At 39.1% G+C, this 19,325-nt stretch overlaps 1 protein-coding gene across 1 annotated transcript in view; it reads right to left on the reverse strand.

Moving 5' to 3' along the window:
* LOC107660670 (A disintegrin and metalloproteinase with thrombospondin motifs 18-like) overlaps positions 1 to 19,325 on the reverse strand; it is a 57,670-nt gene that overhangs the window by 9,606 nt on the left and 28,739 nt on the right. The window contains exons 13-19 of the mRNA XM_016450058.1: positions 18,982 to 19,130; positions 11,830 to 12,002; positions 9,401 to 9,531; positions 9,131 to 9,254; positions 8,162 to 8,409; positions 3,223 to 3,343; positions 2,451 to 2,577 (exon numbers count right to left, since the gene is read on the reverse strand). Of these exons, the coding sequence (XP_016305544.1) occupies positions 2,451 to 2,577; positions 3,223 to 3,343; positions 8,162 to 8,409; positions 9,131 to 9,254; positions 9,401 to 9,531; positions 11,830 to 12,002; positions 18,982 to 19,130 (1,073 nt within the window). The remainder of the gene's footprint in view (positions 1 to 2,450; positions 2,578 to 3,222; positions 3,344 to 8,161; positions 8,410 to 9,130; positions 9,255 to 9,400; positions 9,532 to 11,829; positions 12,003 to 18,981; positions 19,131 to 19,325) is intronic.

Here is a 19,325-nt window from a genome sequence, read left to right on the forward strand (position 1 = left end):
CATTTTCGGAGGAACTATCCCTTTAATAGCTTTTCCAATGTAGGTACGGTGGGTAACTAACTCATCGTGTGACCCACAGGATGGTGATGTCATTGACTTGTGACGCCAACAGAAAGAGTCTGGGATCACTAGTAATCTCTACTGGTAATCAAAGCCTCTCACCAAGTTAAAGTGTCATAGGGTTACAGGCAGACACTGGTGGTGAGTGATGGGAACCTGTGCAGTCTGTCTCAACATATCCAGCACCACCGCAGACACGCTGCTCTCCCGTCAACCCTGCCTTTGTTTTCAATTACACTGTTATTGGACTATTTGTCAGGCTTTGAATGGGACAAGCCAAATCGGTTAGAGCTTGTTGCTGTAAGGAAACAATCATATGGTCTTGATTTCCCCTTTTAGCATCGCCTCGCCATAGCCCACACATTATAATCGGTCGCAGCCAACATTTCACACGATGCAAGGTCAGAGAGAAAGAGAGGGCGAGAAGGACGGAGGGAGGAAAGCCAGGAGGGGTGATTTGTTATCTGAGTTCCAGAATGGTGTGTCAATGCCTTTCACCCTGGCAAGTGTAGAGCTTGTTGCTGTAAGGAAGCAATCATATGGTCTTGATTTCCCCTTTTAGCATCGCCTCGCCATAGCCCGCACATTATAATCGGTCGCAGCCAACATTTCACACGATGCAAGGTCAGAGAGAAAGAGAGAGCGAGAAGGACGGAGGGAGGAAAGCCAGGAGGGGTGATTTGTTATCTGAGTTCCAGAATGGTGTGTCAATGCCTTTCACCCTGGCAAGTGAGGGATGCTGGGTATGTAGATGCCTCTGTAAGGCAAGAGATCAGTAAATCAAGTCGAGCTGAGTGTTGCTCTTGTAAGAATGGCAGTAGGACTCTCAAAAGGAAGATGGACTGGCAGATTGACTTCAGCTTTGAGACAGCCAGAGAAAGGTTTTTGAGCAGTTCCTTTTATAGTCTCCAGAGCCCAGTGGAGGTTTCTGACACCTAGACTGAGAATGTTTTTCCCAGGGTCCCTAGAGAGACGGTCTCTGCTTTTCGTTCTCTTTTTTTCCATGCTAAAGGATCATTAAGCATGTTTTTCACACAGTACAATGCCTCTATCCAATTCATTCATCAACTTCTGTAAGGTGTCTTTTTCCCATTTATCTTCCTCAATCCAAATATAACACTTATCCTTTTCACTCATAACTCTCATTGTAAATATAGTGGGAGTCTTTGATAAATATGGCTTCAGTTCTTGGAATATTTGAGTAGTAATTCACTGCAGTCAACAAAAAGACAAGACAGAATGAGAGAATAGTATTTGTGTGTATATATATGCCTTATTGTGAAAGCTCGTGTGTTTATGTATGTATGTGGGTTTGAGTTTGTATAATTTAAGAGGTGCTTGTGTGGCAGGCTGTGGCTTGGAGCTGGAGTTTGGGCAGTAAGGGTACAGTCAGTCCCTGTCTGGAGGCTATGTTAATCTTGTTTTCTTTAAGGAGTGAATCAGAGAAAAGAACCCAAGGAAGAAAGTGACTTCTCAGAGCTTTAAGCTGGGTTCTGCTCATGCTGAAGCCACCACAGCTGATTTCACACAGACATACCAGGGCACCGTGCTCACCAATAGTGCTGGAAAGCAAGGTTGTACACCATTTTCATTAACATTTTTGAATTTGAATGGAAGTGGCAAACTGGTTTCAAATTAAGGAAATTTCATTAAAATAAATGCAATTTAAATACATTTTAGCTAGAAAAGGAAGGTTTGTGAAGATACAATTAGAACTAAAAACGTATTTGAGATCAGCATGAAATTAAAATCCACATTTTCTTTTCTAAATGCATGCTATTGTTCTTACTGTGCATGATTCATTCATACATATGTTTGCTTTTTTGACATCATGATTTTTAATGTCAATGTCATAACTTGATCGTACAGTGAAAATGACAGAAGTAGAATTTTTTTTCCATATTGTGGCATCTGAGTGAAAGACCGACTTCTCCAACCATTGAATCCACTTAAACCCACCCTTTTACAATCAACTGCAAGCTTGCATTCAGATCTGCCTCCATCCAATCAACAACCAACTGACAAAAAATGTCTTTTCTTTTTCTGTTTCACAAGGATGTATGTAACAATCTGGGGAAAAAAGCACAATCTGTTGCTACTTCCATTATATCACAACTTTAAAGAAATTTAAAAGGTCTTGTGTGCAGGTTTTATATATTATTTCTTTCAAATTTAACTTCCAGTTCAACTAGCTGTGTTGGGTGTGAGCAATTCAAATTCAAACTCAAACTCAAGAACTGAAAGGGAGCTAAATCTTAAAATCTCAGTTGTATCCAACCCTGCTGGAAAGTAGCAAGCATGGGACAAGGAAGTCAGACAGAATAACACACCCACAAACACACACACACACACACACACACACACACACACACACACACACAGACACTTACTAGGCAGGGCAGGGCTGTGTGTTGCACAGGTGAGAGCCCACCACAGGTCTGGTCTCAGGGTTGCAGAGTGAAGAGTTGACCTGCGTGTTCAGATGCTGCAAACAAATGGCTTTCGTCGAGACCCGACCTGAGAGAGAGTTAGAAAGAGATACAGAGAGATAGTGATCATAAACACAACTACTTTCTTTGGACATTTTACAGAGATCCATCCCTCTGACCCGGCCTAAAATATGTCTTTATCATGCGATAAACTAATGCATCCTCTGAGCAATTTTTGAAAAGGAAAGCTTGGAGCACACTGTCCGTGAATAGTCTTTCTGGGGATTATGGGAGCTCAGGATGAATGGCAGTACTGTAGCGTGGCTTCTGTTGTGGCAAACAAAGCCGGGCCTCTGTCAGTGTGAGAGGCCAGGAGGGGCGGCCCAGAGGTCTGCTCTAAAGAAAAGCATGAATGAAACCGTGTGAGAGAGCAGATAGAGATCTGTGCTCTGGGCATGTCATAGTGCTGTCTGTCTGCCACCAACACTCAGACAACTGACTGTGAATGGAGGAGCCACTACCACAGAGATGAGCCAATGTGATTCGGAGGTCTGGAGGAAGGAGGGGCGCACTTTTGTTTTGTTTTTTACTCTGCTCACAAAGGTGCATTTGATGGACCTGGACAAATACACACATACACTTCCTTCCTCACCAACACACAACCACAGAAACTCTGCTCTCTCACACTTGAGTCAACAAAGTAAACTTTACCGTATATACAGCATCCACTCACCCCCAGCACAAGGCGCCGAGCAGTCAGAGCGCACCACGTACCAGGTGTAGTTGTGCTTCTTCTCCGGATGTGGTAGAGTGTATTCCCATGATATGCCAGGATTTTTACCCTGAAGAAGAATCTGTGGAGGAGAAGAGATGGTCATGGGTTAGTAAAATCAATCAAGCAACAGGTTTCTGGTTATCCAAGTATACACTACTGTTCAAAAGTTTGGAGAAACTGATAGAAATGTAATATTTGGATTCTGCAATGATGCATTAAATTCATAAAAAAATAAAAGTCATTTCGAATTTTGCAAAAGATTTCTATTTCAAATAAAGGCCATTCTTCAAACATAAAAGAATGCTTAAAAACACAAACAGTCCATGATGCATTTTCAACATTGATAATAATTACACATAAGAAATATTTTTGAGCACCAAATCAGCATATTAGAACAATTTCTGAAGGATCATGTGACACTGAAGCCTGGAATAATGATGCTGAAAATTCATGTTTGCCATCACAGGAATAACTTCTATTTTAAAATATATACAAATATAAAATGGAGACTTTAAATCGTGATAATATTTCACAGTATTACTATTTTTACTTTTATTTTTGATCAAATAAAAGCAGCCACGGTGAACATACTAAACTTCTTTTCAAAAACATAAAAAAAATTACTAACCCCATACTTTTGAACACCTCTGTGTTTCAGTGCGCACAATAATGAGACCACTTGTAGTCCGATTAAGATACATACATGCTTTCAGTTGTTTAAAGACTAAAATTATTGCTTTAGTCTGACTGAAATTGAACTGTTAACGTTCATGTGAAGTGACATGTGGCCAAGTATGGTGACCCATACTCAGAATTAGTGCTCTGCATTTATCCCATCCAAAGTGCACACACACAGCAGTGAACACACACACACCGTGAACACACACCCGGAGCAGTGGGCAGCCATTTTTGCTGCGGCGCCCGGGGAGCAATTGGGGGTTCGGTGCCTTGCTCAAGGGCACCTCAGTCGTGGTATTGAAGGTGGGAGGGAGCGCTGTACATTCACTCCCCCCACCTACAATCCCTGCCGTTACGAGACTCGAACCCGCAACCGTTGGGATACGAGTCCGACTCTCTAACCATTAGGCCACGACTTCATGACTTCATATTCCAGCAAGGCAGAAGGTGCCAAAGTGTCTGCTGCTGTTTTGTGGCTGTAGCTTCATTGGGACTGAGAGATGACACCACAGTGCTCCTAGTGACCCTGATTTAAAGAGATGCTTGAATTAGACTGTCTATGTGTTTGAACTGAAGCTTGTCAGTTTGGAAAACGGCACAAGTGGACCAAATTGTGGGTTGGGTGAATCTGAATATTTTCATATAGTGGTATACTGTGAGACTTTATTTCCCAGCAAGTTTTACATTGATGCTTATGTTTCAGTAGGCCTGTATGCTACAGTTTTGAAGCTGTTCCTGGAGAAGATATTGTAGTCATTCATGTGAGACTAGACCACAGAGGAAGTTCAGCCAGTTCCTCACTAAATCCGTGCCCAAGGCCACTGAGGACAGCCTGAGGATAACTCTAATGGAGTGGAAATGTTCTCCGACAAGAAGAGGACCTTTGTTTTTACTCAGACTTTGCCACATGGGGATTTTCCTCAGACTATTTGTAATAAAAATGCAATGACACCAAATTCACTGGAACTGGTAAACCACCAAACTATATGTAGAAAGTATAAACAAAGCAGCTAAACAAGGATCGAATCTTAAGGGTCACGGAACAATTGCAGCAATGTTTACACAAGCCAACAGTAATTGCAAGGCAGCCCAAATTTCTCTTAAGTAAGAGTATGAACTTAAGCAGTGGATTAGGCAGATGCCACCCATCCTCTAATTACTATGGATTTACCCTCAGTTAATGTTTTGAACAGGAAGTGTATGGCGGGCTGCTGCTGATGTGGGAAGATTATCCTTAAGTCAGTCGCACTAAACACAATAAAAGAGTCTCAATGCTCTGTCAGATTATTGGGTTATCTAAAACCATCCAAAATCTTTACTAGCCAAACTTGGGTTCAGTTTAGTGTCATGACTATGTTTGACATTGCAGATGAAGAGGTATGAATTCATGTGAATTCATGTTGCATGTTCAATGAGATGCAGGTGAATGTTGAGACTGAACCACTAACTGAACGTAACTCAAGTAAGTTCAGACCTGTAGAGGAGGAAAGAATCTATCAACAGGAGGAAAGAATCTATCAACAGAACAGCAGAAGACATTGTGCGAATCAAACAAAAGCGGTATTTGAAGGATGGAGGATTTCCAGAGGAAGTAAAACAAGTATATTGAAACCAGTGGTGGACAGTAACGGAGTAGTTTTATTTCGTTACTGTACTTAAGTACATTTTTCAAGTATCTGTACTTTACTGGAGTAGTTTTATTTTGAGTAACTTTTACTTTTACTTCACTACATTCCAAAGCACTTGATTTGTGTACTTCGTCCACCACTGATTGAAACACAGTGGCAAGTTAGCAAACTTTTTAACATACTGTATCTTGGCTCACTCTCCCACTGAGCATCCAGGCTGAATCTATTGCCCTGGAAGCAGTCCATGAGACCCTGCACGCTAGCCTGTTCAAAGCTGGTCCAGATTTACAGTTGACACTCAACACAGAGCAGCTATTCCAGAATCAGGCTCAGGAGGAGGTCTCTGATCCATCTGTGATCGGGCTAGCCATCTGACTATGGATACAACACATGGGGAAACTCTGCCTCTTCTGATCCAGTGTCAAGACCCGCAAGAGTCCATTGCACCATGTCTGTGCTCTGATATAGGAAGTCTAGAGTTTCACTCTTAACATATGTAACAAGAATCACAATTTTGAACATCGATTCAACATGCAAAACATCCTTCCCCATCCAAATACTGTAAAATCAAGTTTTCTGAGGCTTCCTTGCATCTTCTTTTGTCTTATGTTGCAATGAAAGCTCAATCTCATGAGCTTCTCGCTCTAGAAGCCCCCTCTTTATCTTTCACCCTACTCATTCTGAATAATGATGGAAAATCTGAGGTAATTACTAAACTGTTGAACAGGACTACTAGGACAGGTTCATTATCAAGCACTCTCAGTATAGGGTTACAACACAAAAATCCAACTGTGCCCTGGCTAGAAGCGTAGCAGTTCCTACGGTCAAGACGAAACGCATGAATGAAAGACTGATGAATGTGAGCACAGATACCACATCTAAATGAATCACTCTGGACTGGTATGACCCTCTTAAGACATGCCACAAGAATGTCAATACTTCAATCCTAAAAAGTGTTTAAATCAGAAGCACGTCAAGTTTGAAGGGAACTGCTCTGTTATGTCTCGTCTAGTGCCTCTCAATCCACATTGCTGAGCTGATTACAAGCTCTGGAACCGTGTCAACATTTACATTTACATTTCTCGAAATGCATTTTCCTAAGCATTCAATAAGGGTCTTGAAGCTGATACTTATCCATTTTCCATAGCATGTTAAACTGAGAGAGATTGACCAGCTGCTTCCCTCGAATCGTGACCCCAAGCCTCTCTGATCTATTGAGTTCAATTGCAGAAATCTTAATCTTTTAATCTCTCTCTACCCTCCTCTTCTTTTTGAAATTACAGAGCATACTTAGAGAGATTAATGCCAACTCATCTGCAAATCAGACCTCTGCTGCCACCGCCCACCCTGGGGAAATCGTAATGAAGAGAGGGCATAGCACAGGTTGAGTGCGGTGCAGATCAAAGGACAGTAAATAAGATCAAAATGAAAGAGTATTAAATGAAGCATTCCTAACTTTTGTACAACTTACACAACACCTAATAGTATCAAGGCCAAATGGATTTTTAACAGCTTGAGGTGTTGGTAACAAAAGAAAATCGGAAGTATGATATAATGGATCTGCATTTGTTTTAACTGGTAAGTAAATTCATTCAAATATACCATCATGTTAATCTTTTAACATGATGGTATATATCTCTAACATAATCTTTTAGAGTTCAAATGATTCATTCAGTCTTTACAATGACATTTTGATTGGTTACAATAAAGATTTTGGCAGCATAAATATTGAATTATTTGGTGTTACAGCATTATTCTTCATTTTAACTTAATGTTTTCTAGATTTTGACATAACATAGACATAACATCTACTTGAAATCTTGACTTAATTTCTCTTAAGCTTGAGGTCAAATCTAAAAAATTTCAAAAGCTTGACGTTATCACAAGATCTTATTAATTTTCCAGTACCTCAACATATGCAAAGCTGTTTTGCCGAGACATTTTTTTCTTGGCCTGGAGATAACAAATCTTACCGTAATATATAAATAATGCTGCATCGTGGATAAGCAAATTCTCTTTCCAAGTGCACACGTAACATTACATATCAGCCCACAGAACTACTACAGTCGAACACAATGTCGATAAAAGGCGTAAATGATTCTTCTGAAATCGAAAGAGCTCTCTTATCCACACTTCAGATTTGTGCAGATATATGAAGTGTCCTTACTACGACTTAACCTCAAAGGTCATTTGAACCCATACCAATCACCCTTCATGTAAGCGGTGCCCTGCGCTGCCCATTAGCAAGAGCACACAGTGCAGCGAGTTCAAAGCTTAGTGCCAGTCACATTGTCGCACCGTTTGATGTCGAATCTCTACATACTGAAGATGAAAGTCACAATGACCACGTCGGATCTGGCCTGCAATTAATCCCAAACAGAGGCGTTAGTCTGCCCGTTCGACTCATTTGTGTGCCTTCTCTTCTGTCTCTCTCTCTATCTTTCCCTCATTTGTTTCTCATCTCTCTCACTCACCCACTGTCCCTCAGCCTTGTTTTCATCTGACCGAATGGCCACGGCACTCATGCCAAGATCCTGTCATTGCTAATTCGCTAACAGGTGTCAGGACGGACGGGGATGGGGTTGACTCACTTCAAAGAGCAGGGTCTCATTAGTGGGGCCTGCAGCGTACAAGGTCTCAGGCCGGTTGAAAGAGCGTTGATAGTTGAACGTAGTGCCTGCGAACTGGAACCTGCCAGGCCAGTCCACCGTCCAGTCCCCCGTCAGGTAGTAGGTACCACGTTTCAGACTGCGGACAGCCAGGTAGCTGGTGGAGATCTCCATCTCCTGCACCCTGATGTTCCTCGCTCCAGCGGGAACCATCACAACAGGGTAATATTCTGAAAAGATGGAAAAAAAGGGAAAATAGGTTTGCCATGTCTGCTCACTTTTGCAGTTTCTGCATTTTTAAAGGCCAGAGGGAACAGGCATCTTTGAGCTGATGCATTATCACCTCCTTCAGTCGGAGGAGAGCTATGAGGTGCCAGACTTGCAAGAGCTCCTGCTGTGTAAGTGCTCTAAAAAATACATTGCCGTTTTCTGTTAAGTCTGAGGAGAGGAATTCTAAAGTGACAGATTTTTTTTTTCTTTTTTCGTTTCTTTCAGTCTCTATGATATCTTATTATATTTTATTAAAGAGTACTAGTTCTCAAACTTTTTTAGTCAAATCAGAAGAATCAAATACACCTATATACAGTACCAATTTGTGAAAGATTCAAAACTTTGGGGTCAGTAAGATTTTATTAATAATTCTTAATTGAGAAAGGATGCATTAAATTGATCAAAAGTGACCTTAAAGGCATTTATGTTACAAGATTTCTATTTGATCAAAGAAAAATGTGCCATGGTTTTCATTCAAATATTAAGCAGCACAACTGTTTTCAACACTGATAAAAATAAGAACCACCCCAGGTGAGAACCACTGCTTTAGGCATTTTTCTATTATTTTATAATGATTTACTCCTTGTTTCTTTCTCTTGAAGCCTGCTATTCTCTTCAAAATATTGATTTGTCAGAGAAGATCAGAAGGTATGAAAGAAACATGCTCTGCGAGAGCCTTACCGTTGGCTCTGTGCTGGAGGGTGTACTGGCCACTGTAGAACTTGCAGGTGGAGTTGTCTCCTTTACACACTCCACAGGCATCCAAAGCGGCCTTTGATCCCAACACCTGGTCACAGCCCACCGGCTACATAGGAAAAGTTATTAAAACAACATTTTTTAACTGACACACACAGTTTAGCCCACTAGGCCTGATGAATATAACAAAATGCTAATGTCAATCAATTGATGCCCGAAATATGACCATCTCAGAATCATCACCCACTCACGTACCTTGCATATCCCATCAATGCACACGCCTCCTTTGTAGTCAGAGCAAGATGTCCCATCTTTGACTTTGCTGGACATAGCGAAGAAAAAATCAAAGTCCTCAGCAATGCAGTACAGCTTACAGATGTCCTCTTCTAGATAGGAGATGAATGGGGTCATTAGATCTTATAGCTTCAGAGTGATTTTATGTTAGATCTTCTGAGGCTGTGTACTGGCACCCTCAGCATGCTGCTATGAAGTCTCACGCATGAGGACATATGGAGCGATAATCCTGTGAACATTTTTCAGACAAAATGCAGGTGGACTTTCATGTAAAATGGAAAAATATTCTTTGAAAAGCATGCAAAAACTCACAAACCCACATTATCAATAATTCCCATACATTACATTTCAGTTTGAAAATGAAATAAAATTAAATTAAATTAAATTAAATTAAATTAAATTAAATTAAATTACATTTTTATTAAATTAAAATAAATGTGACTATTTTAACCTTTCGTCTGAGAGTCATTAATACATAAAAGACAGAACTTTGCTGTCCGTCATGCATCATTTATTTTTAGCAGACACAATGCAGATGTGTACTACTGTCTAGTGCTAATTACTGGGTATGTTTAAGCTGTGTGTGGTTGGCTGCGAAGCAACTGGAAGGCTCACCATGCTGTAGAGAACATAGCCACAGAACACATGTTGCACTAAAATTTAAAACTCTGTTACAAATGGGCCCATAAAGCTGGAATGCAAGAGAGGCGACTATATCCAACTCTCCTACCGAGAGAAAAATATGGACCTATCAGAGCTGCATCTGCATCCTCACACAAATACAGGCTCATTCAATACAACAGCTCAGTATGAACTGTTAGATTTTTTTCTCTCTTTTTTTAGAAACATATTAGCTCATAATTATTGTGCTTTTACTTCAAAGGAAAACAAATGATATTGTTACAGACTTACAGGTCTAGCTGAATAGAAAACTAAACAGTAAACCTAACAATAAAAGCTGAATAATGCCCTTAAAAGTAGAGAGGAGGGCAAGCGAAACTTAACAACAGGACACGTCAGTGGTTAATCTAATTTGATCTGACTCCAAAATCCCAGTCAAACTGGGGTAAGTGATTCCTAATGTAATGGAGGCCAGCTAATAAGAGCTGTGCAGGTAAAACCTCACTCCCCTGATCTCAAGAGGCGCGTTAGCGACTGACGCTAGAGACTGCAGTCTTTATCGACTTTGTTAGCGCATCCACCTCCCATACCAGAAACGCTGGTTCGAATCGCACTCGGAGCAAGTGCAGGGAGTAGAACCACTACACTACACTAACACCTGTACTAGCCACTGAAACACACAACCTACTGATTAGAGCATGGAGCTCCATTCACCGCACTGGTCTTTCTCATTAGTTTTCAAAAATCTGACAGGACAGTATCCAATTGTTGCTATCCTTTCCCTTTTTCACTCGCAGTCCGCTAACACATAAGAAAGCATAAATACACAAACAGGGTCCTATTCAGGTCCAAACATGCCTACAGGATTGATCAGTGCACTGCACTCACAGAACGAGTGGATACATGTTTCCAGTCCAAATCCATGCACAGCTTAGACAACACACATCAGGGGAGATGAATTGCTTGGGTGGAATACATTTGTCCTATGTAACAATCTCAATACATACTGTCAGAAACTAACGAGAATGATTACTATTTAAAAACACAGCTGTTCTTGCTGACTCAGATAACAGAGGGTATTAAAAACTAAGCAGGTAAAGTCTGAGATGAATGTGTTTTAGAGGTTTGTTGTTAGTTATGTCAGACAAGGTTATATGTAGGCTACCGTTTAAAATGTTGAGGGTCAGTAAGGTTTTTTTTTTTTTCAACAATGATGCATTAAATTGATGAAAAAGTGACAATACAGGTTTTACACTGGTGTTACACAATTTTACACTGTTAAACTATTTCAAATAAATGCTGTTCTATTCATAAAGGAATCGTGAACAAAAAAGTGTCACCGTTTCCACAGAAATATTAAGCAACTGTTTTCAACATGGATGATAATAATACGAAATGTTTCTTGATCACCAAATCAGCATATTAGAATGATTTCTGAAGAATTGTGTGACACGTAAGACTGGAGTAATAGCTGCTATTTTAAATGTAATATTTAACAATATTACTGTTTTACTGTATTTTTGATTAAATAAATGCGAAAGAGACTTTTTTTAAAAACGTTTAAAAAATCTTATAAAAGCTGACTGAACTCATACATTTATAATACATTCCTTCTTGAAAAAAAAGTGTGAGTCTCGCTCGTCCAGTAAATGAAGACGCATGGGGATTTTGAACCCACAGCAGAGGTTTACTGTGCTCTCTTCCAGCTGTTAATGAGACATTTGCTTTTGTTCGTAATGAATGCATTAAGGCCCAAATATCTCCCATACCTTCCACTTTGGTGTATGGCTTCCATTTGTAATACCATCCCCTGAAGGGTTTGCTGTTGTACTCGGTGCACTGCTGAGCTCTGAAGTCCACTCTATTGGGCTGGCATGGCTTGGTGTTACACAGCTGGTGCAGTCGACTGGGGCCTTGGCAGAACTTGCCGTTGTGCTGTGGGCTTGCGTGAAACAACCAGCAATTAGCACAAGCGAACATGGAAGCAAGGAGAGAGAGCGAGAAGAAGAGAAGAAACAGATGTGCATCAGCAAGCATTCAACACGCGAGAGGAATGACAGCCATTCGGTATTTTTTGGAAGAGGGGCTGGTGAGATGCATTTCATATGATGTGCATTAGCATCTGCACTAAGGGAATGTCTTTGTGTGTTATCGGTGATGTGTCTGACTGAATCACATCCCAACTGACAGCTGTAAAAGATATAAAGTGTTTGGGATTCAATTCCATTCATGACTTGGACTCGCCTGTGTTTTTAAAAGCTGTGATTTTTTAATAATAATCTTCAATGAGAAAAAGACAACACGCAGCTGCGCTGATGTACTTTACACACTGTGTTATCTGAGTCGACTTGCTTGCAGCCAAATAGGAAACCTGGTTGAAAAATGGTTTGTTTTGGATGGCCAATACCATGTTTTCTTAACTAGTCCACCAACAAGCTGACCTTGATAAACAGTGATTTTCTGGCTTATCTAGCAAAAAAACAACAACCATCAAACTAACATAAACCAGCTTGGAACAACATGGAAATTCATTCATTCATCTTTACTTCTCTAAAACCTGTAATGGCCAACTCTTGCAAGCAAGGCTGGATATCATAATAGGTCAGCCCTGAGGCTCTAGATAATGTGTTCAAACCGTCACCCTGTCTTGCTGAGGCAGCTTGAGGCTGGAGAAGAGCGGTAGCCTCCTCCCAATGCCACAGGAATGCCTCCAAGTGCCACATGAAGCAGACAGTCACCATCTTTCCTGAGGGAAAAGCGGTCCAGCAACTCCTGTAACTGAGGCTGTGAGATCGGAGGCATGCTTGCGGCATGGCTGCATGTTTTAAAGTGGAAGACTCTTGGGTACCCTCTTGTAGCCTAACCTCAAAGCAAAGGACTACGCCATGGGCCTATCAATGTGTGTGTGTGTGCCTGTGCATGTTCCTTTAGTCTCTGGCCTTTAGCTTTTTATTGCATGTTCACACTTGAGGTTAGGAAACCGCTCACAGAGAGGACAGATGAGCCTTCCACGCACTTTGAAAAATCACTCATCATCTTTATTCATGTAGAGTGATCAAACAGAGAAAGCATGGGGAAAACACATACAGTGAGATAAATGAATGACTTTTCTTCTGAAAACTGACAACATAGTTGCATTGTCTAGAACAGCCGTTTTCAAACTGTGGGTCTTGACCCTGCAGAAATAAGTGGGTCATAGAATGGTGGTGCATTCAGATGAATGCAAACATACAGTGCGACCTACTGAACAAATGGCTCTAAAGAGCTGATTATTTTAATGAACTGTTTACAAAGAACTCGATTTTTAATCAATTTGATTAATTGATTCTATCGATTTAACTCATCAAATCCATTAGAGCGCCTACTGGATCGACATATGACTCGCTTACTGAACAGTAAATTCCAGCATTTTTTAACTTCTGTTTCCATCCTGTCAGTTAATGTGTTTTTGATTAAATGTGTGAAATAAGGTCAGTGGTTAACACAAGTTAAGCACATTTTACTTTTTTTTTTCAGCACATTTTTACGTTTTATTTTACAAAAATACCTCAGTAATACCCCACTTGTTGTTTAAGCTTTTACGTGTCTTCAAATAAGGTTGTAGCTAACAAGTGGCTAAATAGGACTACATAGGTTGTCACACAGAATAGTTAAACTCATCTACTCACTAGTGTGCTTTTACAGCATCATTGTGTTTATACTCGGCTCCTTGCAGACTATGCTAACTAAAACATTCCAGCTTGTAAATTTTAAGTAGAGATCAAAAGATTGGTTGGAAACTTGCGGGTGACTTTGAAGTTGTGTAACAGTGGAGTAGTTTGTTTATAGCCTATTTTAGTTAATAAAAGTTGTGTTAATTTGTGAAGATTATCTTCACCAAAACATATATGAATCATAAACTTTTGTAGGTCACAAAGCTTATTTTTTTGCAATAATCCAAAGGCCAATGGGAAATCCTATTGGTTTTTATTGAGGGAAGCAGAGTGATGTTAACATCCAGGTTGCCCTACAAAAATATATAGGCAAATACTATATATTAAATTACTTTAATAAAAACTTCAATAAATAAAAGATTACACTTTTCTAGGTGCATCCTGGCGTGAAAAAGTCTGGAAACCCTTGATCTATGGGTGTGTATAAACATGTTGCATTGGGAAATTATGCCTCACTTTTCAGGAGAAGCCAGTGAGATCAATGATAGTCTAACGGTGCTGTCAGGCGGCTGTTTGTGCACGTCTGCTTTTGTTTTAGGAGCAGGTTTTCAGGCTGATCCTATTAGAGCATTAGCGACAGTGTACTATGGGCCCATATGGTAGAGCAGTTACAAAAACACACAGAGCACAGAGAGAGATTGAAAGAGAAGAGGCAGGGGGGCAAGTGTATGTTTTCTGATTAGACGTTGAAATAACTGTGCCCAAATCAATTTTGTGCTACATGCTCAACTTCACACAAGAGTTGTTGGCAAAAGGGAACATTATTCTCTTTTTCTCTTTGTCTACAAGTCTTTGTAGCATAATTTTCCAACTGGGGAATGTTAAATCTCAGAACAGCAGTATAAGTGCAAACTTCAGAGGAAACAGGGTCACCCTGTCTGTCTGCTTGCCTGAATCTCTCCAAAACTCCCCACATAGACCCACATCCTTCTCTACCCCACTCTCTCAATACATCTCCCATCTCTAAGACCTCCTTTTTTAATCAAACTCTCATTATGCCCACACTGTTAGCCATTAGATATCCACTTTAAAGTCAAGTCATTAAAACAGAGCCCTCTACGTATAAATAAACAATACCAAACAATGATGCAATGAAATTTAATCGTTTGTTTGTTAGGGGCTTTCCGAAGACCTGAGGGTGATTGTACATGCATCCTACTCTTTCAAATTTGCCCTCTGGTAATGGTGTATTAATGCTACCCATACTCTGTTAGTTAACACTGTATCCTGTATGGTAAACAAACTTCAAAAAGGCAATCCCATCAACAACCATCTCCACTATGCTGTTGCCAAGAGATGTATTTCTCAAACACTCATATCAAAGACACATGAACCTGTAAATCTGGCAGCTGAGTATGGATAAAGTCATGGGAGTACATTTATCAGATCATATTTATTGATAAATGTTGTTTGAGCGAGATGACATCTCATGCCTCTGGCTTCAACAGCTGTCTCCTGAGGACCTTATACTGAAGTGATGAGTATGGGGATTCCCCTTGAACCTCACCGCCACAAACAGAAGACATACCAACACCTATTCCGCTGCAGGTGCTGTCTGAGAGCCGCAAGGGAAGATTGTCCATCAGAATGCCTCTTTTGAAACATTTCCGAGTGAAATGATATAGATAAAATGTTCTGGTCAACATGAACTCTGCTTTTCATGCAGAATGAAGGCAGATGGTTTCATGGTTTGCACCTCAACAGCTCAGTGAGAAGAGAAGTCAGTTACAATGATCACAGCACACTTGACTGCAGTGTGAAAAGCAGCGATATTGTCTTATTTTTACTAAACCATTAGGGGGGTGACACTGATAGAGAAAATGGAGGCTAATACCTCCCCAAAAATCTGATTATAGTGGAATTTCTGCCTTAAAGGCAAGCCCAGCTAAGCCTCTCTCTGTGGATCAGCTGCCATTGAACTAATATCAACAAAATCAGGACAAAAAAAGAAAACATTAAAGCACTCACACTGAAAACACTTTATTGTATTGCAATAGAGTGGGAAATGCCTGCTCTTTTCTAGCAACATGCTTCCAAAAAAGCAATCATATTGCAGCATCTGTCCAAATGTTGTGCATCTATGTAAAGGATCTTTAAATCAACCTACTCTTTAAATCTACCTAATCACTTGTATGAGATCACAATGGATAATATAGATCATATGTGCACAATTTAATGTTTCATATGAACCAGATTTAACAAACACACAATGATTATTTTCCTGGGTATTTCCAGGGCATTAAGGAAATTCTCCACTTCAACTCACATTACTTTGAATAGTTTCTTTCTTGCTTTCTTTCTTTCTTTACTGGAACTGTTCATGTCAGACATGTTGGTCTGGCTGTCTAAGGCATTATAAGTATTTCCTATTCCAACAGAAATATGTTAAGATGCTCTAGACAGCCAAATGTTGATGAAGCACAATTCCATGTTCCATCAGCTTGACCAAACCACATGTAGAGCCACCTGTGGTCTATAGAAACCCAATCTCAAATAAACCTGCCACCACATACAGAGAGGAAGCACCTGAACCTAAATGCACAAAAACTCAATCTACTATTTGACAGACACTCAAATCTTAAACAATCCTGCTTTATACCTTAAATACAATGTAAGTCACTTTGGATACAAGCATCTGGCAAATGCATACATGTAAATATTTATTTATTGTTTGTTTGTTTTTAAATGACTTTCTATTTATTCTTTCTAGTGCTGGAATGATTATGAGCTGCAATTATCTGAGTACTCTGTAGATATACTCTAAAAGAGTGAACCATGACATACCAAGATACACTTAATCCAAGATTACTCAGTGTGTCAAAGTTCAGGGGTAATCTAGGAGTCGCAGCAGGTCACTTGGTCAGGAAACACATGTGCTTCTACCATTCACAGCTAATCTATCATTCATGGCAGCCTTACGGTGAAAAAGTGCCATTAAATTTTTACTGCAGTGATAGTTTTAATTAGCATAAACAACAGACCAGAGCACAATATTTAACACTAGAACCGCCACGGGCTAAATTTTACCCGTGGCTGTTTTTCAAATGTACAAAACAGATTTCAAATAAAACATTCAAGTCTCCCAGTCATTGACTTTTACTAAAATTATGTAATTTACAATCCAATGTTGTTAAAAATTATTTAGATAAAACCAGATCAAAAAACGGGGCATTTATACCTATAAGCGCCAGCGGGTCAAATTTACCCACCTATATATTGCATGTATTTTCGCGCTGTCATTTTCATGCCGCTTATGTTTTAACACTGTACATTTCTAGGCAACGCCTTTCACTCACTGATTTAGCGGTTATAAGTTTCATGAAGAAAGTCAAAATGACTAAAAAAAGGCGATTTATGGAAGGTAGGTATTAGAAACACTAAATGCCATGAGTGATGGAGAGTCTGATGGTAAGTTATGCGTCCCGGGTCGGCTCAGCATCTGACGGCTCATCTGACAGTGATCCAGACATCATATTTAGATGTTTTAGCCTAACGTTACTCTAATTGGTCAAACTTTGGTTCAATTATTTAATTTTTGTCTTGCAATATAGTTTATTGTTCGCTACTGTGTTGCTATTCTAGTCTGGCCGTTTCCTAAAGAAAGAAAAAATCCGATCTATATGATGTAATGAATAAAACCATTTTTTGATTACCCAAAGTTTAATGGTGTTGTTCTCTTATTCAAATTATAAATGATATAACTAAACAAATTAATAAATATTTAGGTGAAGCTGTGCGCTTGAATTTTTTCACATCATCGCATCATCCTATGCAGTGTGGTGAATTATTATTGCTCATTATTGTCTATAAGGCTATTTTAGTAATTTAAATAGCATGGGTTATTGTGCAGGCTTTTTTTTTTTTTTAGCTTAGGCTACTGACAGTTATGGATTAGTGTAGCCTGCATTAAAAAGTCTTGAACATAAAACAACAGGATAAAAATATAGTTGATGACTAGACATAATCATTTCATGACTCTAGACACTTCTTTGTGAAGACAGTGGCATAATACAGTGAATTCATATGTTCTTTAGCCATATAAATACAGTTGTCATGTGCGTGGGTAAAATTTACCCGCTGGCGCTTTTAGGTATACTGCGACCTCTGGCGGTTCTAGTGTTAAATAAGGTCATTTTGCAATCAGACGCCATATTTACATGGATTTCCTCTAACATAAACACAAAACTGAATTTAACCCTATTGTTCAAATGCATAATAGATTGTTCATTCAAAAAATATATATAATAATGTGTCATTATCAGTGTTGGGTGTAAATAGTTACTAAGTAATTAGTTACTGTAATTTAATTACTTTTCCCTTGAAAAAAGGTAAAGTAAGGGATTACTCTTTCTTTTTCTGTAATTTAATTAGTTACTTCTTATGTAATTGAACTTAATACTGTGTATGCATTGTAGAACATTTATATACAATACAGTACAATAGTGGATTTAACATCAAAATTTAAAGTCTAACCTTAAAATGCATGCTTTCTATGTACCCTTCTCACTTTAAATACTTTGGTGAGTTAATAAGAATATTGGTAACACTTTAGTGTCCAGTTCTCACTATTAACTAGTTGGTTATTAGCATGAATATTACTGGGATGTTGGCTGTTTATTATTACTTAAAACGCACATATTATGTGCTTATGCCTTATTCTGCAAGACTTTATTCTAAATCCTTAATTCTACCCAATTCCTACCAAATTCTTAAACTTAATTGTCAACAACTACTTTATTAAGTATTAATAAGCAGTAATTAGGAGTATATTAAGGCAAAAGTATAGTTAGTTCATAGTAAATATTTAGTTAAAGGGGTCATATGATGCGATTTCAAGTTTTCCTTTCTCTTTGGAGTGTTACAAGCTGATTATATGACCCCTTTAATAGTGAGAATTGGACCCTAATCTAAAGTGTGACCAGAAGAATTTATGTTGTTATCTATTATTTATTTGAAAGAATTAAAAGAACTGTTACATGTCTATCCTTGTATCATTCATTTACTTTGATATAGGATTTAGAAAGTAATTAGTAATAAGTAATCAAATACTTTTTGGAGAGAGTAATTTGTACAGTAATCTAATTACACTGTTGAAGATGTAATTAGTAACTAGTAATTAATTACTTTTTTAGAGTAACTTACCCAACACTGGTCATTATCTTAGCATGAATGGGTTTCATCTTTGAGTCAAAATGAGTTTTTGGTTACCTGGGGCTGTTGCAGGATCGTTCTCGGTACATGACCCCTCCACCACAAGTGCATGAACAGTCAGACCACTCGGACCATCCCGACCACTGGCCATGCACTGCTCTAGGACCATGATCACCAAATTTGACACACTGTCCTCTCCGGCACCACTGCATTATGGAAAAAGAAAAATAAAGAATCTTGAACACTGATCGGCAATTCTGAATTAGTTTTTTTTTTTTTTTTATCATACTGTGACTTTATATCTTGCAATTACAACCTTATATCTCACAATGTTATTATTATATCTCACAGTCTTGTGATTATGACTATTTCTTGCAATAATTTATATTATTTCACAAACT

The sequence above is a fragment of the Sinocyclocheilus anshuiensis genome, unplaced genomic scaffold (assembly GCF_001515605.1).
Source record: "Sinocyclocheilus anshuiensis isolate Anshui unplaced genomic scaffold, SAMN03320099.WGS_v1.1 scaffold1879, whole genome shotgun sequence".
In the NCBI taxonomy this organism is placed as follows: Eukaryota; Metazoa; Chordata; class Actinopteri; order Cypriniformes; family Cyprinidae; genus Sinocyclocheilus; species Sinocyclocheilus anshuiensis.